This window comes from Salmo salar, chromosome ssa15 (assembly GCF_905237065.1).
Source record: "Salmo salar chromosome ssa15, Ssal_v3.1, whole genome shotgun sequence".
Classification (NCBI taxonomy): domain Eukaryota; kingdom Metazoa; phylum Chordata; class Actinopteri; order Salmoniformes; family Salmonidae; genus Salmo; species Salmo salar.
Window position 1 is genome coordinate 29758967 of NC_059456.1, and position 24420 is coordinate 29783386.

The following is a 24420-nucleotide window of genomic DNA, read 5'->3' on the forward strand; positions in this document are numbered from 1 at the left end:
CTAATTTTAACAGCTAACATTTCAATGGCAATAATAAATAGATATGCCTATAATGGACAACCTTGTTTTACTCCTATTGACAGTTAGAACTTTCTGAGATGTAGCCATTTTACACCTACGGTTATTATACATAACTTTAACCCATTTTATAAGAAATTCTCCATAATTGAAATATTCTAGGCATTTATATAAAAACTCCAGTCGTACTTTATCAAAAGCCTTTTCATAATCAGCTATGAAAACCAGGCCTGGTTCCCCCCGATATTTCATAGTATTCTATTGTATTATCTCCAATGTTGTAATGTTGGTCGTATGAAGGGGACCAAGGCGCGGCGTGTAGAGTGCTCATATTTACTTTAATGATATCACTTGAACATAAACAACAAAACGACAGCCAACAGTTCCGCCAGGTGATACTCACAAAACGGAAAACAACTACCCACAAAACCCCATAGACAAACCCCAACTTAAATATGATCTCCAATTAGAGACAACACGAACCAACTGCCTCTAATTGGAGATCATCCAAAACTCAACCTAGAAATAGAAAAACAAGAACAAAACAAAGAAACCAAAAACATAGACTGCACACCCTGACCTAACTAACCAGAAAAAAAACAGCTCTCATAGGTCAGAGCGTGACAAATGTAAAAAAACCTGTCTCATTAGGATGAATAATATCTGGCAATACCTTTTTAATTCTATGTGCCAAGCATTTAGCTAGAATTTTTGCATCACAACACTGAAGTGTAAGAGGCCTACAATTTTTTTAAATGGACTGGATCTTTAAATATACCACTTGGATCCTGTTTCAGTAATAATGAAATCAGTGTCCGAAAATTGCTTGTCTGAAAGTTTGATATACTTCCACTGGTATGCAATCCAGCCCTGGAGTTTTCCCGGACTTAAAGGCTTTAATTGCATCAAGAAGTTCCTCCTCTGTAATTGGGCTTTCACATGAGTCTTTCTGTACAGATGTTAATTTTACATTATCAATAGGGAAAAAATCCATTCAATTAGCTTCAGTTAGTGGAGATGGAGGAGACTGAAATAAAAACATATTCTTAAAGTACTTTACTTCCTCTTTCAAAATATCGTTCGGTGAATCTTGCATGACTCCATTTGTAACAAGTTTCAATACATTTTTGTTGGTAGCATTTCTATGTTGAAGATTGAAAAATCATTTGGTGCATTTTTCCTCCATATTTCATCCAGTTCGCTTTATTGTTATAATATATTACACTGGATCTTCCTTGAATAAGTCCCTCCATTTATTTTTATTTTTCCTCTAACTTATTCTGTGCCTCTATGGTACAGTTTTTATTTCTATCTAACTGTACTGTTAGTCCCTCAATTTCCTTTGTTAATATGGACTCTTTTGAACTAAATTGCTTTTGTTTTATAGATGAGTACTGAATTGCATGGCCTGTAAAGGCATATTTAAAAGTGTCCCATACAATAAGGGGATCTGCTGTACCTATGTTATGTCGTAAAAAGTCAGTTATAAATTCTTCTGTCCTAGTTATAAACAAGTTACCATCCAGTAGGCTTTGATAAAATTTCCAATATCCTCGTCCACATGGACATTCTGTAAGCGTAATATATATGTAAATTATGTGATGATCCGACCACATTCTGTCCCCTATCAACACTTTTGTGCAGCGAGAATGATATAAGAAAGTAAGCAAGACGACTAGCTTGATTAAGCTTCCGCCATGTATATCTACACTACAAACTATCACTAATTCCAATATATCCATGCCATTCATGATTTCCTTAAATGCCTGAGGGTGATAGTTTGTAGTATGATTTCCTTTCCGGTCCATAGAGGTATTTAAGACCGTATTAAAATCTCCCACCATAATAATAGTCTAGTGTTGCTTGTAGAGTTCATAAATTCTTATATATATTTTCAAAGAAGCTTTGATCATCATTATTTGGACTGTATAGGTTAATAAGCCATATCTGTTTATTGTCCAATAACATATTAAAAATAATCCATCTACCTTGATGATCTGTTTGAATAATTTGCACATTTAGATCAAAATTACTGTTAATTTATATCGTCACCCCTTTTGAATTTCTTTGCCCATGGGAGAAATATATTTCACCCCCCCAGTCCTTTTTCCACAAAACTTCATCTAAAATTGTTGAAAGAGTTTCCTGTAAACAATAGATATTATATTCCTTCTCTTTTAGCCAGGTAAATACTGATCGTGTTTTCTTATTATCTGCTAAGCCTGGCTATACTTATTTCACCAATTACCATAATGAGACACAAGTTTCAATTCTATTAATCATAATATATGTTTGTAAACGAACCATTAAAAAGTAACATGATGATTAAGTGTCTATATAGCTGTACCATGATATTTGCATTGCTACTAAGCAAACATCCAATTGGTCCCCACTATTCCACCCGCTAAAACCCCTCCTCATCCCGAGTTAGGTTGTCATCCCAATGCCCGGCAGACCACCCCCGACCCCCCGGATCCCATGGCCCCGGAGAGACCGGGACCCATCCTTCGATAAGAGTACACAGTGCCACTCACAGAACATAAGCAGATCAACAGCCAAATGCATTTCCATCGCCCTCACCTCGATTTCTATTATATATAGCCATTAAAAAATATATATATTTAAAAAATCATGTTTATCTTATTTTCCATAATTAGCTATTAATATTTGTAGTAATGTAGGCAGTTTATGCAAAGGATTTTTACCTCTCACCAGTCTCGCCATTATCAAAATTACATTATGGTAAGCAATTATTATTTTAGCAAACAATTATAGTGATTCATTATATATTGTCCCTAACATCTTTTACTTCTTCGCAACAGTTGTGGGATACACACACACTCATACACACTCAACCCCTTTCCCTCACAACAACCATAGACTCAGATTCTCAACAGTTAACAGTTGCACCATCCCAGAGCCCAACTCAAGAAAGGTCTTGATTTACGAATGCATATACAGTTGCAGCTGTATGAGAAGGCCTGCAAAACTGAGCAAAAAAATGGGCAGAAATGGGGAGATTTGATTAACCATTGTCACATCCTAGGTGATGGGGGTCAGATATACCCCGTTCTCCTGAGACCCTGAAACACCCACACATGGTCCCCCGTAGTGACCATATCCCAAGCATCTCCGTGCAGTCAGACCTTTGATTTTGTGCCACCATGACCACAATAATATGCCCCCTCTGAATGTCTGAGTGTGGCCCCCTCCCCATGGGTTACTGCAGCTAGTGTTGCCAGCACTGCCACTGCCTGGGTGGAGGCACCCCACCGGAACCCCTACCGGCTAGGTACAAGGTCGTAAAGGTTCTCATTAGCAGCTTTGAGAATTTCCTTGAATTTCCTTAATTTGTGTTCCAATTAGTTATAATTGAATACTTTTGTTGTTGTATTATTACAATTCATAACAGGGCTAGAATTGTGTTTTTCATTATTTGCCTCCTCTATGAGAACTTACAAATGTTTTGAATCGCCATGGAGTTATCAACCACAAGAGCTACGCATTTCCCTTTTAACCTATTTTCCTTGAAAACTTTGTAACATTCTGCAATTTCCTTCGGGAACTGGTCATTCATTCCTATTTTCATGCCAGCAAGTATTTTACCCAGGTTTTTAACCATTATTTTATCTTTAAAGAAAGCAAATTTGGTCAAAAGTTTTGAGAATGACAAAAATATTAATTTTCACAAAGTCTGCTGCCTCAGTTTGTATGGTGGCAATTTGCATATACTCCAGAATGTTATGAAGAGTGATCAGATGAATTGCAGTTAATTGCAAAGTCCCTCTTTGCCATGCAAATGAACTGAATCCCCCCAAAACATTTCCACTGCATTTCAGCCCTGTCACAAAAGGACCTGCTGACATCATGTCAGTGATTAATATTTGTTTTAACCAACTATTTGTTTGCATAACCAATATAATACAACTATTTAAACCTATGTAATAAAATTAGTTGTGGTGCATAACTTATGAATACTAATGCTAAACATAAGAGGTTTATATTGTATTAACATAGATTGAGCGACATATAATAGACATGACTAACTGGAGGGTTGCTGGCTAGTAGTGTAGGCTGAGTAGACTCGTGACACACACACACACACACACACAATGCCTGGTTGTGGGGCCGCTCAAGGACAGGTGTATGTGAGGAACTGATAGAGGGGAGAATGGCTGTGGCACAAGAACAGGCACTGTCCTTGGGTGTCTGACTCTCGGGTACACACACGAAGATAAGCTAGAAGACAACTATGCTTGGCAACAAAGATGCGTCTAGAGGCTGGGACCAGCCTGCACGCCAACGATAAACTGGAGTAAGTCTAAACCACACCCAAGCCTCTACTATGACAGGCCCTCAGGGAGAGGGAACTACGTCTGTCAAGAAGTATTTAAGGAAGAACTTATGACGTCATTTCAGTTCTCTGTTTGCCCTGCGAGGTGTTACAGTGAACCCGTATATACGAAGATTGCATTTACCATTTATTCTGCTTGACTAATTCTATTAATAAACAGCTGAAAATATATTCAGTAGCCTAGTGTTAAATTTTGTTCTGATACCAGAATTGAATTGACGCAGCCCTTACAGAAATCGACAAAAAAAAGTGTGTGCAATTTGTGTCTATGCCATCGGGCTAGCTACAACCAGTAATGGTTAAAGAGCTATTGAAATTTGAAAAATGTGATTTGTCACTTTGTTGACACCCCTAACTGCTGTTTGTGGACGTAAGGAAAACTACAGGCGAATACCTAACCTGAAACTGTCTTTACCTCGGTCTGCAAGTACCAGCTTTTCTCTCATGGATCTAGTCTGTATGTCAAGTAAGGCTTCTCTCAGAACGATATTCTCCTTTTTAAGTTCATTAACTTCAGTTTCAATCTTTTTAGCTTGTTTGTGTCTTTCTCCAATGTCGCAGCTGTTTCGTCACTCATCTTGAGACTTTCCTTCAACTCTTTTATATCCTTACTGACTAGTTCAAGTATGCCCAGTTTGTCATTTATTGATTTTAACAGATCGGGTTCGACCTTTAACATTCACGGTGGTGAAAAGATTAAATCGTCTGTGTCTGTAGAAGAGTCACGTTTTCGTTTTGAAATCGTTTCCCGTCTCTTACTCCGTTATGTTTGGGTGTTGCATGTTTTCGTAATATTTGTCGATACATTTCTCTAGTCTTATGATTTGTTTTGTGTTGTTATCCAGATTGAAGATTATTACCCACCAGATTGTGTAGCGCTAATATTTAGTCTAATTTACCTATATTTAGTTTTTATCATGAGGTGGTCTACATAGTTCTGTTCAGTCAGCCATCTTGAAGTGTTGGCTAAAGCGTAAACGTCAACCTGCATTTGGAACATTAAATAAATGTGCACCCAAGCTAATAGCCAAAATATTTACATCTCTTTCTTGCTTTTTCTCTGTTTTCCAGGTTAGTCCTTGTCTGTCCATTCCAGCCCAGCTGAGATTGTATCTATGGATTCGAAAGGTATTTAACCAGAATTGTTCAGATGTTCAACCCTTATACAGGCCATAACTGTAGAATAAGCTACTAGTTATATAAACGTTGTGTTATACAGACAGGACTACAGGTTAAAATGGAAACAAGTCTGGAATTTGTTATGCTCCTATATATAGATGCATCTCTCTATTTTCCCTGTCTGACTCCTCTCTCTCAGAACATTTTTTTTTTAAGGAGGCCAGCCCTGCAAAGAGGCCAGATCTCTCCATAACTACACAAGGAACTTCTTTCCAGTCCACCAACACTGCTCAGGATGGCAGCAATGTCATATCACCCACAATCTCTGGCAGCCAAATAAGAGACATTAATTATTACATCAGTGTGGGCTCGAAGGGTGGTGGTAAGTTACCTCAAACTTCTGAATCATTAAATTGAATACATAAAGTACAACGTACTATCTGGTGTTGGGAAATTTTACACACGTCCCAAATCTTTTTGTCGCTCTCTCTCTTTCTCGTTCCAGATGAAGAGACTTCTCCTCATTCTGAAGGTAATAACACCCTTTACAGACCATCTAAGTTATGTTTTTTTTTTTAAATACAGTAATTACTTTTAACTTTACATGCAAATCAGACACTAAGTGTGTGAATCTTTATATATTTTTGGTGGATGTCACAGCCCTTTGAATAAAAGGGCACGCACAAGCTACTGAGCATAGATTTCTGTTAACAATCAAATCTATCGTCTTCATGTTTTGATGTATTTTGTTTCTTTCAGATATACATGTTGAAGACCACCATCAAAAACTAAAAGACTATCTGAAGATTAACAGTAAGATCAGTACTATTCAGGAGGGTTTAGCTCAGCATGGAAACTCCAAACTGCTTAATGACATCTACACAGCGGTTTATATAACAGAGGGGGAAAGTGGAGAGGTCAATAATGAGCACGAGGTAAGACCGTTTGAAAAAACAGCTTTACAAGAAACTCCAATCCTATCCAACGACATCTTCAGATCCATAGTTGGGAAAGACAAACCTATCAGAACTGTGCTGACAAAAGGAATCGCTGGCATCGGAAAGTCGGTCTCTTTGCAAAAGTTTGTTTTGGACTGGGTTGAAGGAAAAGCAAATCAGGACATAAAATTCATCTTTCCACTTCCTTTTCGGGATCTAAATTTGATGAGGGAGAATAAAAGTTTGATGGACATTCTTCATCCTTTTCTTCAGACAAAAGAAGCAGGAATCCTCAACAACAATGAACACAAAGTGTTATTTATCTTCGATGGTCTAGATGAGTGTCGACTTCCTCTAGACTTCCAGAACAACAAGATCTTGAGTGACATCACAGAGTCAACTTCATTGCATGTGCTGCTGACAAACCTTATCAAGGGGAATCTGCTCCCATCTGCTCGCATCTGGATAACCTCCCAATCAGCCGCAGCCAATCGCATCCCCCCTGAGTTTGTTGACAGAGTGACAGAGGTACGAGGGTTCAATGACCCACAGAAGGAAGAGTTTTTCAGAAGGAGATTCAGTGATCAGAAACTGGCCAACAGAATCATCAAACACATTAAGTCAGTACGGAGCCTCCACATCATGTGTCACATACCTTTGTTCTGCTGGATTTTAGCCACTGTCCTGGAGAGAATGAACAAAACAGAGCGTGGAGAGATCCCCCAAACCCTGACCCAAATGTACACGCACTTCCTGAACATCCAGAGAATGCTAAGGAAACGAAAGTACCCTGGAGAAAATGAGCGAGATCCACTCTGGTATAAAGCGAGCATCATGTCACTGGGAAAACTGGCCTATCAGCAACTGGAAAAAGGGTATCGGACCTTCTTTGAAGAGGATCTGACAGAGTGTGGCATTGATGTCAGAGAGGGGTCCATCTTTTCAAGGGTTTGTTCAGAGATGTTAAATACAGAGTTTGGATTGTACGAGAGCAAGACGTACCAATTTGTGCATCTGAGCATCCAGGAGTTTCTTGCTGCTGTGTATGTTTTCATCTCATTCAAAACCAGCAATGAAAATCCAATGCTAGAAGAACACTGCTCCAAAGGCAAAGACATCTACTTAAGTGCAGTAGATAAGGCCCTTCAAAGAGAGAATGGGCAGCTAGACCTTTTCCTCCGCTTCCTTCTCGGCCTCTCGCTGAAGAGCAATCAAGATATCTTACAAGGTCTACTGATAGAAAAAACAGGCAGCTCACAGACCAATGAGGAAACAGCCATGTATATCAAGATGAAGATCAAGGAGAAGCCCTCTCCAGAGTGTTGCATCAATCTGTTCCACTGTCTGAATGAGCTGAATGACCATTCCTTACAGGAGGAAATCCAAAGCTACATAAGGTCTGGAAGTTCCTTGTTTGCCAGACTCTCATCTGCACAGTGGTCCACTCTGGTCTTTGTGTTGCTGACTTCCACGGACGAGCTGGAGGTGTTTGACCTGAAGAAATACATCAGATCGGATGAGTGTCTTCTGAGGCTGCTGCCAGTGGTCAAAGCTTCTAGAACCGCTCTGTGAGTATTTGGTCAAATCGATGTACTGAAAGTTAGCAAAAGAACATTCAAAATATGCTATTACTTGATGGTAATTTAATTTCGTAGTCCCTGGACAAAATCATACTACTGATTCAAGTGAAGATAGTTAAGTTCTATAAGTAACCACCATGTTACCCGTTCTAAAATTGTTTCAGATGGGACACCAATGTGTCCTGTCTCTTTAAAATGCCATGGTTCATTTGTGCAGTGTTTTTCGTGCTGTGAAGGAAGTTTTGGAGACAGAAGATGTCACCTGATAACTCATTACATTTGACAATATATTTTCCCAGACTCAATGGATGTAAACTTACCTGGAGATGCTGTGAAGCACTGGCCTCAGCTCTCAGCTCAAAGTCCTCTAGTCTGAGACAGCTGGACCTAGGAAACAATGACCTGCAGGACTCAGGAGTGAAAAAACTCTGTGCTGGACTGGGGAATCCACTCAATAAACTAGACACACTGAAGTAAGACAATCTTCTGAGTGTGAAATTAGATTTTAAATGCTAGATAAGCGTATTTACGGCCAACAATGAGTTGTGATTTTTACTACCATTTAGTGCACAGCCCTATAGTAAGCGTATGCCATTTAATTGTAGAATGTCTCTCTTCAGGCTGTCTCAGTGTAATATCACAGAGGAAGGCTGTGCTTCTCTGGCTTCAGCACTGAGATTAAACCCATCACACCCAAGAGAACTGGACCTGAGTGGAAATAACCTAGGAGACTCAGGTGTAAAAATGCTCTCTACTGTATTGAAAGATCCACAATGTAAACTGCAGAAACTGAGGTGAGTATTCTGATCAGTGGAATTAAACAAAAACAATTGCATTAGAAAAAGGTTACTGTGGAGGTAGATTCCCATTGACCTGGCGAAGGCACAGCTGAGTAAGAATCCTAGCTTGGTTTCACCTTTTTACCACGTTACCATTACTTTTCCTTCCTTATGGAGACATCAACAGAAAGTTGAAAGTCAATATGCTTTTTAGACTGTCACACATTCAACAATGTATGTTTTCTAGTAGATTTGACTAATTTGATAAAAATGTATTCAGAAAGTCCAAATAGATATATGACATGTAGAACAGACATGCTTCTCTGTCATGTGGAGAAAACAAATGGAAGACCATTTGATGTGCAACATTAAGGACAGTACACCTTCCACAGTACACCTTAATACAGGATTAAGACATGTTCAGCATGCACCTGTCTAAACACAAGCAGCAGAATTCACATAAAGTAAACCAGGAATTTTTACCTCATCAAATCTGAAGTTTAGTTGATAATTGTTTTCCTCAAATTATGGCATGAGTGTTGCATGTGTGGTTCATATAAACATGTATAACAATCATTGATTTCTTTAAACTCATGAAACCAGTTGTAGGCTAGCATTAGGGCCGGGATGATACCAGTATTGCGACAGTATCGTGGCAAGGAAACAAAATACAAAGCATATGTAACTTCTTTAGGAAAACAGCCCTAATGTTGAAAACGAACCTCATTATGTTGTCATCCAGAGTCACATATATTTATTTTCCAAGCTATTCAGCAGGTTTTTAAAGGACCAGACAGTTTGGTCTGCTTCATGTTTGAATTTTTGCTATAGAATAAATATTACGACACTGGTATCATCACAGCCCTAGCTAACATATGCTTTTGCTCATGGTTGTGGCTATGTGTGCCTCTTCCTGCCCCAAAAGATCATTTCTGGGTAATATTTCTGGCCATTTAGGTGACCCATTTCGAGCCAAATGTTCCATAATTAACATTAATATGAATGATTTTTGTATAACTACAATGCTTTACTTCTATTCACAATGACACTGAATATTTTCTAAATGTGAATCATCTTTTGAGGCAAAGAGTTGAATGTTTTTACATTAACTATCATCACAGGATGTCAGGCTGTGGAGTCTCAGAAGAAGGCTGTTCATCTCTGGCTTCAGCCCTGACGTCGAACCCCTCACACCTGAGAGAGCTGGATCTAAGCAGGAATGGCCCTGGAGGCTCAGGAGTGGAGAAGCTCGCTGCAGTACTGGTGGATACACACTGTAAACTTGAGACGCTGAGGTGAATAATTGAACAGTCTTTGTACAGTATCTCATATTTCTGAGTGAAGAGTGACGGCGTTATTCCTTCTTTCTGCAGGCTGTCAAACTGTAGTATCACAGAAGAAGGCTGTGCTTCTCTGGCTTCAGCTGTGACGTCAAACCCCTCTCACCTGAGAGAGCTGGACCTGAGCGGGAACAACTTAGGAGACTCAGAATTAGAACGGCTGACAGTTGTTTTGAAGAATCCACAGTGCAAACTTGAGAAACTGTTGTAAACAACTCATTATTTTGACCACTTGAGAAATGTTTTCATAGATAATATTTTATGTTATTGATATTTTCAATTCAACACTATGGTCTTATTTTACATTACCTAGACTATATAACAATGCATATGAAATAATATGCATCTCATTGACTTATTAACAAATATGCACCTCATGTTACCAATCTTAAAAAAATGTCACTTCTCTCCAAAGGCTTAAAAAATGCACATTCACAGTGGAAGGCTGTGCTGCTCTGGCTCTGGCTTTAGCCCTGAGGCCAAGCCCATCACCCCTGAGAGAGCTGGACCTAAGTGAGAACCAACCTGGTAACTTAGGAGTAAAACTACTCTCTTCTGTACTGGAGGATAAACGCTGTACAATGGAAACACTGAGGTAAAGACTGTGTCCTCATGGTGGTTGGTTCAAGCAGGGCAATAAGTCTGAACTGAACCGGCAGAATGCATTTGGTTCGGCAGCACTGCTCTGCGGCTGACGCTGTTCTGTTTCAACCCTTCTGGGTGTGTGTGTGTTGTGAGGTTTGGTCAAATAAACAATTAAGGATCTGTTCTGTATTTCCCTAGGTTGAATGATTGCAACCTCACTGAGAAATGCTGTGAAGCGCTGGCTTCAGCTCTCAGCTCCCGCACTTCAAGTTTGAGGGAGCTAGACCTGGGGAAAAACAAACTCCACGATGTGGGGGTGAAGCTGTTCTCTGTTGGACTGGGGAATACCTACTGTAATCTGGCAACACTGAGGTAAGAGAGCTAAATTATACATGATACTTTTGTATATACAGTGAGGGAAAAAAGTATTTGATCCCCTGCTGATTTTGTATGTTTGCCCACTGACAAAGAAATGATCAGTCTATAATTTTAATGGTAGGTTTATTTGAACAGTGAGAGGCAGAATAACAACAAAAAAATCCAGAAAAATAATAAATTGATTTGCATTTTAATGAGGGAAATAAGTATTTGACCCCCTCTCAATCAAAAAGATTTCTGGCTCCCAGGTGTCTTTTATACAGGTAACGAGCTGAGATTAGGAGCACACAGTTAAAGGGAGTGCTCCTAATCTAAGTTTGTTACCTGTATAAAAGACACCTGTCCACAGAAGCAATCAATCAATCAGATTCCAAACTCTCCAACATGGCCAAGACCAAAGAGCTCTCCAAGGATGTCAGGGACAAGATTGTAGACCTACACAAGGCTGGAATTGGCTACAAGACCATCGCCAAGCAGCTTGGCAGTTGGTGCGATTATTCGCAAATGGAAGAAACACAAAAGAACTGTCAATCTCCCTCGGCCTGGGTCTCCATGCAAGATCTCACCTCGTGGAGTTGCAATCATCATGAGAACGGTGAGGAATCAGCCCAGAACTACACGGGAGGATCTTGTCAATGATCTCAAGGCAGCTGAGACCATAGTCACCAAGAAAACAATTGGTAACACACTACGCCGTGAAGGACTGAAATCCTGCAGCGCCCGCAAGGTCCCCCTGCTCAAGAAAGCACATATACATGCCCGTCTGAAGTTTGCCAATGAAAATCTGAATGATTCAGAGGACAACTGGGTGAAAGTGTTGTGGTCAGATGAGACCAAAATGGAGCTCTTTGGCATCAACTCAACTCGCCGTGTTTGGAGGAGGAGGAATGCTGCCTATGACCCCAAGAACACCATCCCCACCGTCAAACATGGAGGTGGAAACATTATGCTTTGGGGGTGTTTTTCTGCTAAGGGGACAGGACAACTTCACCGCATCAAAAGGACGATGGACGTGGCCATGTACCGTCAAATCTTCGGTGAGAACCTCCTTCCCTCAGCCAGGGCATTGAAAATGGGTCGTGGATGGGTATTCCAACATGACAATGACCAAAAACACACGGCCAAGGCAACAAAGGAGTAGCTCAAGAAGAAGCACATTAAGGTCCTGGAGTGGCCTAGCCAGTCTCCAGACTTTAATCCCATAGAAAATCCGTGGAGGGAGCTGAAGGTTCGAGTTGCCAAACGTCAGCCTCGAAACCTTAATGACTTGGAGAAGATCTGCAAAGAGGAGTGGGACAAAATCCCTCCTGAGATGTGTGCAAACCTGGTGGTCAACTACAAGAAACGTCTGACCTCTGTGATTGCCAACAAGGGTTTTGCCACCAAGTACTAAGTCATGTTTTGCAGAGGGGTCAAATACTTATTTCCCTCATTAAAATGGGAATTATTTTATAACATTTTTGACATGCGTTTTTCTGGATTTTTTGTTGTTATTCTGTCTCTCACTGTTCATATAAACCTACCATTAAAGTTATAGACTGATCATTTATTTGTCAGTGGGCAAACGTACAAAATCAGCAGGGGATCAAATACTTTTTTCCCTCACTGTATAGTGTATGTGGACCCCCATTTAAATAAGTGGATGTGGCTATTTCAGCCACACCTCGAGCATACAGCCATGCAATCTCTAGACAAACATTGGCAATAGAATGGCCTTACTGAAGCTCTCAATGACTTTCAACATGGCACCGTCATAGGATGCCATCTTTCCGATAAGTCAATTCGTCAAATTTCTGCCCTGCTAAAGCTGCCCCAGTCAACTGTAAGTGCTGTTATTGTGAAGTGGAAATGTCTAGGAGCAACAACGGATCAGCCGCGAAGTGGTAGGCCACACAAGCTCACAGAACGAGTCCGCTGAAGTACTTAGCATGTAAAAATAGTTTGTCCTCAGTTGCAACACTCACTACCAAGTCCCAAACGGCGTCTGGAAGCAACTGCAGCACAATAACTTTGTCGGGAGCATCATGAAATGGGTTTCCATGGCCAAGCAGCCGCACACAAGCGTAAGATCACCATGCACAATGCCAAGCCTCTGCTGGAGTGGTGTAAAGCTCACCGCCATTGGACTCTGGACTTATGGAAATGCGTTCTCTGGAATGATGAATCACGCTTCACCATCTGAAAGTCCGATGGACAAATCTGGGTTTGGCAGATGCCAGGGGAACGCTACCTGACCCAAAGCATAGTGTCAACTGTAAAGTTTGGCGGAGGAGGAATAATGGTCTGGGGCTGTTTTTCATGGTTGGGCTAGGGCCCTCATAATGCTACAGCTTACAATGACATTCTAGATGATTCTGTGCTTCCAGCTTTGTGGCAACAGTTTGGGGAAGGCCCTTTCCTGTTTCAGCATGACAGTGCCCCCGTGCACAAAGTGAGGTCCATACAGAAATGGTTTGTTGAGGTCGGTGTGAAAGTACTTGACTGGCTTGAACAGAGCCTTGACCTCAACCGTATCGAACACCTGTGAGATGAATTGGAACGCTGAATGCAAGCCAGGCCTAATCGACCAACATCAATGCCCAACCTCACTAATGCTCTTGTGGCTGAATGGAAGCAAGTCCCTGCAGCAATGTTCCAACATCTAGTGGAAAGCCTTCCCAGACGAGTGGAGGCTGTTATAGCAGGAAATGAGGGACCAACTCCATATTAATGCCCATGAATTTGAAATTAGATGTTCGACGAGCAGGTTTCCACATACTTTTGTTCGTGTAGTGTACGTGTCCTAAAATGAAGTATCACAAAGTTAATCACTTTGATAGATTAAACTTGAGTTAGATAATGGAGAAGTTAGACAATCCATGAAGGTGACACATGATTCATATTATTTAACAATGTATATGAATCAACAAATTATATATTGCAATGTACAGTATATTGGACGATCGTATTGAATCTACAAATGATACACTACTACTTATTGGATGATTATGATACATTGATAAATATGTCTTATCCCAATTTAACAAAGTTAAGTTGTGTGAAGTACAAGACTGTCTGTCTGAATTTTTATCCTTCTCTCTGTAGGCTGTCAGATTGTGGCGTCACAGCGAACGGGATTTCCTTCTTGTCTACAGCACTCAAGACAAATCCCTCATTCCTGAGAGAGCTGGACATGAGTGGGAATAGTCTAGGAGATTTAGGAGTAAACCTGCTCTCTGCTGTACTGGAGAATCTACATTGTAATCTGGAGACATTGCAGTACGTATTGTGACCATCATATTACAAGGTATATGTTATTTTAACTAAAGAGATTTTAACACATTCCAATCAAAAATTGTATTTCCTTCAGCTTGAAGGACTGCAATCTCACTGAGAGATGTTGTGGTGCCCTGGCCTCAGCTCTCAGCTCAAAGTGCTGTAGTCTGAGAGAGCTGGACCTGAGTGGCAACGAGCTGAAGAATTCAGGGATGGAACTGCTCTGTGTTGGATTGGGGAGTCCTCACTGTAAAGTGAAGACACTCAGGTAAGCTCCATAGAAATACAATTAACATATACCCTCAGACTATGGCTAATTGACTAATTCCAATTCTATGGTATCATCCACTTGAATCACATAAATTAGCACCACAACAAAAACAGTACATCAGAATGACTACACTTTGGAAGGTAATGTTATGCTGATACATTCAATCAGGTTATTCAGTCACATTCAATCACACTGATTTCTGAGCTGGGTTCGGTGTAGGCCAGGGTTGGGGTCAATTCCAGTCAATTCGGGAAGTACACTGACATTCCTATCATTATTTTCTCGCAATGTTTTTCAATTAGGAAAATTTTGGATTTGATTTACTTTCTGAGTTGCCTGGAATTTACCCCAAGCCTGGTGAAGGCAGCAGGTGGATATCTGTAAGATACACAAGTGTATACACATAACACTAATACACAATGTGTGTGTGTGTGTGTGTGTGTGAGGAAACCTGGGTGTTTTATCTAAGCCTTTTCTCCCTCTGGTGGCGAGAACACACATACAGTACATTCTATTCTATTGCACATGTAATATTCATCTCTTTGCTGGCAAGTTAATTACCATGCCTTTAGGTAATAATACTTTATTACAGAATTGCTGTTTTGAGTCTGCTTATCTGAGCAATGGACCTAGGGCTTACAGACAGTGTTTTCATGTTTTCTCCCTTCTTGGTCTTTCTCCTCCCTCACTTACTTTCTCTGCAGACTGTCACGCTGTAGAGTCACAGATGGGGGATGTTCATCTCTGGCTTCAGCTCTGTTGTCCAACCCGTCACACCTGAGAGAAATTAATCTAGACAACAATAACCCTGGGTACTCTGGATTGAGACTGCTCTCTGCCGTAATGGAGGACCCGACCTTTGAGCTGGAGACACTGAGGTTAGGGCTTCTGAATTGTTCAGGGCCCAGTTTTTCAAAAACATTTAATCCAGATCAAAATTATCCTGTGCTGTCTCAATCCGGGTTTCCCCATTCGATTTTGGAAACACACAGGAAGACAATATTTAGACTTAATGTCATATAACACATTTTTTGTAGCATATAATGGGATTTTTCATTTTGTCTTAATACGACATCCCAAAATAAAAAAGGGACTACATCTGGAGGGGGATCAGAATTTAATACAACACAGGATTATTTTGATCTGGATTAAATGTTTTTGGTAAAACTGGGTCCAGAAAATCTATATCAAATCTGAGTTCAAATACTATTTTGAAGTAATTTTAAATACATTAACTGGGCTTGATTTGTACTTTCATTTATCAATAGAACCAGTAGAATAGTCGAGCGCAAACCCTTCCCACCTGGCACTATTGGCAGGCAACATCAAACACTAAAAGTATTTGAAAGATTTCAAGTAGTTATTTTAACCCAGGTATTTTGATATTAATGTTGATCAATAGTTGCATCGTTTTTGGACATTAATCAAATATGGGTATCTTTGACCTGAATGATTGTTTGTTTATCAACAGTGCATGGCCTTATCCTGTGGGGAGAGAGAAATGATCGAAGGACATAATGAATGACTGCTTGTATCCAAAAACACAATGTACAGAGCAGATATATATTTGTACTGATAAATATTTATAGATGTTTGTACATATCTGTAGATGTTTTAGGACATAATGAATGACTGCTTGTATCCAAAAACACAATGTACAGAGCAGATATATATTTGTAGATGTTTGTACATATCTGTAGATGTTTTATGACATAATGAATGACTGCTTGTATCCAAAAACACAATGTACAGAGCAGATATATATTTGTACTGATATATATTTGTAGATGTTTGTACATATCTGTAGATGTTTTATGACGTAATGAATGACTGCCTGTATCCAAAGACACAGTGTACTGAGCGGCTGCATTTTTACGTCGGTAGATATTTTATTATGAGGGGGATTTTTCTACAGCTGTTAATTTTTCAATGTATGCTATGAGTCTAGAGGCTGGGACGGGGATTCAGGCACACCACTATAGTACGTTGTTATTATTTGTTTTCCAGTTATGCATGTTCAATCAATATTTCAATGAAGAAGCATTAACAGATTATAATTTGCCTTTGTCACTTGTGGAATCCTTATTTTACATCTGTCATCAAACACAGGATATAAAATGTTTTACCCTATTAGCTGGTAATTTTTGGTGCTATAACAGGACAGACACCCATAATATTTGAACCAGCCACCTTTCGGTTACTGGCCCAATGCTCTAGCTGCTAGGCTACCTGTCGCAAACCGGGATGCATCCCAAATCTCCTTTCTCCTGAAGTGTGAAGTTGTTCAATACATCCCACAAATCAAAACGCATTGAATTGGTGGAGGTATGGGCTAGTTTATACCGGTCATTCCAGTAAAGGGAAGTGATCAAGTGGAAAATTGACAGATTTCAAAGCATATTTCCTTCATACTGTAATTTGCCAGTACCTCATTTGACATATGTGGACACCTGCTCGTCGAACATCTCACTCCAAAATCATGAGCATTAATATGGAGTTGGTCCCCCATTTGCTGCTATTACAGCCTCCTGGGAAGGCTTTCCGCTTGATGTTGGAACATTGCTGCGGGGACTTGCTTCCATTCAGACACAAGCATTAGTGAGGTTGGGCGCTGATGTTGGGTGATTAGGCCTCGCTCTCAGTCGGCGTTCCAATTCATCCCAAAGGTGTTCGATGGGGTTGAGTTCAGGGCCCTGTGCAAGCCAGTCAAGTTCTTCCACACCGTTCTCAAAAAAACATTTCTGTACAGACCTCGCTTTGTTCACGGGGGCATTGTCATGCTGAAACAGGAAAGGGCCTTCCCCAAACTGTTGCCACAAAGTTGGAAGCACAGTATCGTCTAGAATGTCATCGTATGCTGTAGCGTTAAGATTTCACTTTTACTGGAGATAAGGGGCCTAGCCTGAACCATGAAAAACAGCCCCAGACATTGTTCCTCCTCCACCAGTTGGCACCATGCATTGTAGGCAACATATTTAAATGTCTAGGTCTTAGGCCTTTAATATGTTGTGGTGATGACCCTTTGACCTTGTGTGTGTCTTTCTGGACGTCAGTAAGAGTGAGGACTACAGGCAAAAGACTATGGATGAGGCTCTGCAGAATTTGAAGAGAAGGAGGGCTGACCTAGGAGGTACAAAAATCGTTCAGTCTTTAAAACATATCTACAGTCATTCCTGCCTTCCCTACCAGCCTAGACAGGTAGCTAACACTGCTTACTCATACGACTTATACAAAAACAAACATGTACACAAACACACACACACACACATACACACTGTAATTCACACAAGTTCCACCTGAAACACCTCAAACTCCCCAAACCATTCCATGACTTCAATCACATGTACTGCATGTTCACTACAATGGCATGTTAAGTTACAGTTACACCCAACCAATGGCATGTTTAGTTACAGAGTTACTCCCAACCAATGGCATGTTTAGTTACAGAGTTACGTCCATCTAATGGCATGTTTAGTTACAGAGTTACGCCCAACTAATGGCATGTTTAGTTACAGAGTTACACCCAACTAATGGCATGTTTAGTTACAGAGTTACGCCCAGCTAATGGCATGTTTAGTTACATAGTTACACCCAACTAATGGCATGTTTAGTTACAGAGTTACGCCCATCTAATGGCATGTTTAGTTACGAGTTACGCCCAACTAATGGCATGTTTAGTTACAGAGTTACACCCAACTAATGACATGTTTAGTTACAGAGTTACGCCCAACTAATGGCATGTTTAGTTACAGAGTTACACCCAACTAATGGCATGTTTAGTTACAGAGTTACGCCCAGCTAATGGCATGTTTAGTTAAATAGTTACACCCAACTAATGGCATGTTTAGTTACAGAGTTACACCCAACTAATGGCATGTTTAGTTACAGAGTTACACCCAACTAATGGCATGTTTAGTTTTTTGTAATCACTTTGGTACAATTTTCACAAGTATGTGGTGCATTTTCACATCTCTAAGTATAAAACTCCAAACTGGCCAGTTTTTCATTTGGATTGTAAACATCTCTCACCACACAACCATTGATTCAACATATACATTTATTGTGAGATGTAATGAGAACTTTGGTTTAATCAGCAAAACACAACATAATCAGATCATTTCAATTTAATCGTATTATCTACCAGATAATCCAATAGGAAACAAGGCAAGAAACTACTTTCAAATCTCCCTTAGAAGTGCTGAAAGTAATATGCTACAGTACTGTAACTTACAGTAAATTACACCGTTTTCACATTCGGCAATAGACATACATTACCCCAAAAAATTGACAGGAAATCGATAATTTCCATAATATCTATCCAATGTGTAATCAAAGGTGTGATCAATGAAGATCCTTTACAATCATTCATGCAAAAAAAGTATTCATATTTTTCAGATATAATTGCAACATAGGTGTACTGTCAGTAATCAAATGTAAGAAATTAAATTAAACACATTAAATTCATGAAAATAAAACATAACATTTAGCACGCATTCATTTGCAGCAAGTCTGTCTTGAGCATTTGGCCCAAAATTCTCCTCCACATCACAATGAATGTCCTCATGCTAAAACCCTTTTGGCATAGCAAATCCAAGCTTGACATTGGTCTGCATTGATGTCGTCGCATGCCTCATTCACGGCCAGAAGGAGGGTGGCACGCTCATGGGGATGGTGATCGTACACCTACCTCCATTCTGAAAATAATTTCTCATAGGGTTGAGGAAGGGAGAGTATAGGGGCAGGTATAGGATCCAAGTGATGGCTTCGCCCTACCACACCATCTTCAGAGTTAGCTGCGCACGTGGAGTTGTTGTATTCCAGATGTTTTGTCTTTTATGCTACTTTGTCTTTTATGCTACTTATGTTGAACACTATTTTGATTTGGATTGGGATATTGGAAATTCCTATGATTTTGGGGGGGTTTTGTGAATGATGTATGCAAGGTGGCTGACTGTATTAAAAAAGCTATTTCATGTCAGTTGTTCTTAATTAAATTACACTTGAATTGCTGTGGCAATGGTGGCTTCAAATAGTGATAAAATAAAATAAAAGTGTATTGGTCACGTACACAGTTTAGCACATCAAAGTGCATTTGGAATGTTACACCAGTGACAAAGTGTACACACTACTTATATTCCCCAATGTGGCAAAAAAAAATTGATTGTCAGGTGTGTGCGTACTGGTATTGAAGTCAGGTGCAGAGAGTTGTGAACAGGCGCACACTTTATTGAGGCAGGAGGAACCAACAGATGGACGCAACTGCGCCAAAACCTCCAGCCCATAGGCAAAAGTGCAAAACGCGCAAAACAGTCACAATAATTTGTTTAACAATAAACATCTTCGTGAACAACACGGTATAAGCAAACCAGTCTGGCGCGTCAACAATTAACACGTAACACAAACAATTTCACACAAAGACATGAGGGGGAACAGAGGAATAAATACATGCATTGTGATTGGGGAATGAAAACCAGGTGTGCAGGAAACAAGACAAAACAAATGGATCAATGAAAAATGGACCGGCGATGGCTAGAAAGCCGGTGACGTCGACCGTTGAACGCTGCCCGAACAAGGAGAGGAGCCGACTTCGGCGGAAGTCGTGACAGTACCCCCCCCCCCCCCCTTGATGCGCGCTCCAGCGGCGCGCCGACACCGGCCTCGGGGACGACCCGGAGGGCGAGGCGCAGGGCGAGCCGGCCGGCGACGGTGGAACTCCCGCAGCCGTTCAGGGTCCAACACATCCGCCACCGGAACCCAGCACATCTCCTCTGGACCCTACCCCTCCCACTCCACGAGGTACTGAAGGCCCCTCGCCCGACGCCTCGAATCCAGGATGGAACGGACGGAGTACGCCGGGGCCCCCTCGATGTCCAGAGGGGGCGGAGGAACCTCCCGCACCACAGACTCCTGGAGCGGACCAACCACCACCGGCCTGAGGAGAGACACATGGAACGAGGGGATAATATGGTGTTGAAGTGAGGCCCCGGTGCGAACAGCTGCTCTGACAGCTGATGCTTAAAGTTAGAGAGGTAGATATGTCTCCAGCTTCAGTGATTTTTGCAATTCGTTCCAGTCATTGGCAGCAGAGAACTGGAAGGAAAGGCGGCCAAAAGAGGTGTTGGTTTTGGGCATGACCAGTGAAATATACCTGCTGGAGTGTGTGCTATGGATAGGTGTTGCTATGGTGACCAGTGAGCTGAGATAATTGGCTGACTGTACAAATCCTCACTATCAGTAGCTGCAATTTGGCAGTACGCCCAGACCGTGTTTTGAGAACGAATGACGTTGTTTTGAGAACAAAAGAAAGATATCTCAGTTTCAAGGTCTCAGCTTACAGAGGTGAAGCCTCGTGAGATGTTGGTCTGTCACATGTTATGAAACAGTATTGGTCGGTCACATGAATGAAAAAAAATGGTAATGATTAATTAATTACGCTAAATCATGCAAATATAACTTGTCTGTGTATAGCCGTATATAAGACAACTGCTGGGTCTGCCCAGGGAGAGCTCCTGATTGACATGTGTACTATGGTGCATTGAGTTGGTTGGAACCTCCAACACGCTGACAATAAACAATGATTCATTTAAGATTGACTTCGAATGTCCCTGTGTAAGAATTTTCACCATTTTCACAAAATGTCTTCATAATGAGTGCACCAAATTGTACATAAAGCTGGGGGAAGTCTAAACAATGATGCCTAGCTATTACTGATTTAATCATAGGGTACACATTTTCTAATATGGCCGCCAAACAGCTCCAGCCCACTGAGCACACACCGGTTGAATCAATGTTGTTTCAATGTTATTGTCAGCCTAATGTGTGGAATCTACGTTGAAAACACATTTGGATGTGCAAAAGTCATCAACCAGTATGGTTTTCATCTAATTTCAACCAGCGTTGTAAACATTGAAATTATGGTAAAAGTAAAATTCAAATACAATGACTTAACCTGACTAACAGGTTGTTACATCAATCTAATGTCAACATTATCATACGTTGAAATTGCAGTGAAAATAGGGTTATGGTTAAGGACTCTACACACTCTATGCAAAAGGAGCAACGGAGCGTTCTATATGTTCCTCTGTTGAGGTTGCCTGCTCTGTCACCCTTTTTCAGCCTATGTTTTGTGGAGGGCAGGCTGAGGCCTACAGCTGGGGCAGCTTGCTGGATGGAGTGGCACTCCATTGCGGCCTTGGCAGCAGGCGGAGATCAGGCACCCTCTCCGGGGGTCGGCCACCCTTCCCTGAGTTGGCCCCACCCCTTTCCGGCCCTCCCCCCCCCCCCCCTTTTCCTGGTGCAGGTAGCTGGGTGGATCTAGTGGCTCCCCTTTGTGGCAGTGGGTGGGGATTGGGCCCCCTCTCAAGGAGTTAGCCGCCCTTACTGGGTCGGCCCCAGCACCCTCCGGCCCTCTCCCCCCATTCCCTGGGTAGGGAGCTGGCTGGATGTAGTTGCGTCCTCTGGTGGCCACGGGCGGGGGTCAGCCCCCATCCCTGAGTCGGCCCCAGCCCTCTCTGGCCGTCCCCCCCCACCCTTTCCCTGGTGCAGGGAGCTGGGTGGATGTAGTGGCGCCCCCTGGTGACCGTGGGTGAGGGTCGCCCCACTCCCTGAGTGTTGGTCCCCCCTATCCCGGGTCGGCGCCATTTACATTTAAGTCATTTAGCAGACGCTCTTACCCAGAGCGACTTACAAATTATCCCTCTCTGGCCCTCTCCCCCGACCTCCCTAGTGCATGGAGTTAGGTGTATGTAGTGACGCCCCCTGGCTGCCTTGGGTGGGGGTCGGCCCACCTCCCTGGGTTGGCCTCAGCCCTCTCTGGCCTTCTCCCCCATATCTCTGGGGCAGGCAGCTGACTGGATGTAGTGACGCACCCTGATGGCCGCTGGTGGCGGTCAGGCAACCTCACTAGGGAAGGGAGCTGGGTGGATGTATTGGCGCCCCTGGTTGCCTTGGGCAGGGGTCGGACCCATCTATGGGGGACGGCCCACCCCTCCCTTAGTCGGCCTCAGCCCTCTCCCCTCATCTCCCTGGTGCAGGGAGCTGGCTGGATGTACTGGTGCCCCTGGTGGCCTTGGGCAGGGGTCAACCCCCCCCCCCCCCCCCCTCTGGGCGTCTGTCCCCGGGGACAGCCATCAATACGGCCCGCTCCCAAGGACTGTGGGCTCTTGTTCTCCATGGCCGAGTGAGTAAGACATTTAAGCGTGTTAGCCCTAGCAAGGCTCTGAGGATGCAGAATCCCTAGCCCCATCCTCAGAGCATGCGCAGAACAGCTGGCTGGAGTGTTTACGGACATATTCAATCTCTCCCTATCCCAGTCTGCAGTCTCCACTTGCTTCAACATGTCCACCATTGTTCCTGTACCCAAGAAATCAAAGTTAACTGAAGTAAATTACTATCGCCCCGAAGCACTCACTTCTGTCATCATGAAGTGCTTTGAGAGGTAAGATGTTACGAACCCCTTTAGCCCTGCAGTCTAGGGGGGATGGAAACGAGACTCGTAACATATCTCATGCAAATCATAACAGTGAAAAGGAACAGTGAGACCTAAAAGAAATCCACAGACATCCTAAACCTACCGTCAAACACTTGGTTTATTGTTCAAACACACGGTAATGGGGGGGCTGAGCTGGACCCAAGGAAAGAACTAATAAATATCAACAACAAAAAACCTAAGCTAGTCTAGCCTGCTTCATGAACAGCTAGCTAACTAACCAATAAAATACTGTGGGTGGTCCGCCCAGTTCTAACTAGGGTACTTAGACAAAATTTACCTACGGGTAATGTATGCTCATGGGCGACTTGGCTTGGTATCCCCTTTTCCCACCAACAAACAAACAAAGTCATACACAAACAAAGTCATACACCACAACAATACATACTCGCATAATAACAGACAAATGTGACATGTAGGCGCAAAAACAAAAGAGAGATAGCTCAATCCAAAGAGGGAGAGAGAGAGGGAGAGCGTTTGGGGAAACAACTGACTGGGTTTTTAAACCAAGGGAAAGGGGATGTGATTGGGTGTGGGAAAGGGAAAAGGAGCAGGTGTGTCTTCAGTGGCGAGTGATTGGCGACTGATTAATGACACCTGTGAAAGAAAGAAAACAAATACACACACAGGATACCTGTATCCGTAACACAAGCTAAGGATCATAACACCGCCACCTTACCTGACACCCTAGACCCACTTCAATTTGCATATCGCCCCAATAGATCCACAGACGATGGACTACACACTGCCCTATCCCATCTGGATAAAAGGAATCCCTATGTAAGAATGCTGTTCATTGACTATAGCTCAGCCTTCAACACCATAGTACTCTCCAAGCTTATCATTAAGCTTGGGGCCCTGGGTCTGAACCCCACCCTATGCAACTGGGTCCTGGACTTCCTGAGGGGCCGCCCCCAGGTGGTGAAGGTAGGAAACAAAACCTCCACTACGCTGATCCTCAACACAGGGGCCGCACAAGGATGTGTGCTCAGCCCTCTCCTGTACTCCCTGTTAACCCATGACAGTGTGGCCACGCACGCCTCCAACTCAATCATCAAGTTTGCAGATGACACAACAGTAGTAGGCCTGATTACCAACAATGATGAGACAGCCTACAGGGAAGGGGTGAGGGACCTGGCGGAGTGGTGCCAGGAAAATAACCTCTCCCTCAACGTCAACAAAACAAAGGAGCTGATCGTGGACGTCAGGAGACAGCAGAGGGAGCACACCCCATCAACGGGACTGCAGTGGAGAAGGTGAAAAGTTCTTCTGAGTACACACCACTGACAATCTGAAAAGGTCCACCCACACAGAC

General features: G+C 42.2%; 1 protein-coding gene across 3 annotated transcripts in view; it reads left to right on the forward strand.

The window, feature by feature from the left end:
• LOC106571215 (NACHT, LRR and PYD domains-containing protein 12) overlaps positions 1-16687 on the forward strand; it is a 33563-nt gene extending 16876 nt beyond the window's left edge. Inside the window, exons 1-15 of one of the 3 annotated variants that reach the window (XM_014144004.2) lie at positions 4309-4838; positions 5444-5500; positions 5691-5873; positions 5997-6023; positions 6251-7997; positions 8309-8482; positions 8630-8803; positions 9910-10083; positions 10162-10335; positions 10544-10723; positions 10912-11085; positions 14176-14349; positions 14441-14614; positions 15322-15495; positions 16089-16687. In XM_014144004.2, coding sequence (XP_013999479.1) covers positions 5488-5500; positions 5691-5873; positions 5997-6023; positions 6251-7997; positions 8309-8482; positions 8630-8803; positions 9910-10083; positions 10162-10335; positions 10544-10723; positions 10912-11085; positions 14176-14349; positions 14441-14614; positions 15322-15495; positions 16089-16122 — 3576 coding nt within the window. In that variant the 5' untranslated portion in view covers positions 4309-4838; positions 5444-5487 and the 3' untranslated portion in view covers positions 16123-16687. Of the gene's footprint in view, positions 1-4308; positions 4839-5443; positions 5501-5690; positions 5874-5996; positions 6024-6250; positions 7998-8308; positions 8483-8629; positions 8804-9909; positions 10084-10161; positions 10336-10543; positions 10724-10911; positions 11086-14175; positions 14350-14440; positions 14615-15321; positions 15496-16088 lie in introns of those variants that run through there. The other 2 variants (XM_045695610.1, XM_014144005.2) reach the window with 2 other exon arrangements.
• Positions 16688-24420: the final 7733 nt, after the last annotated feature.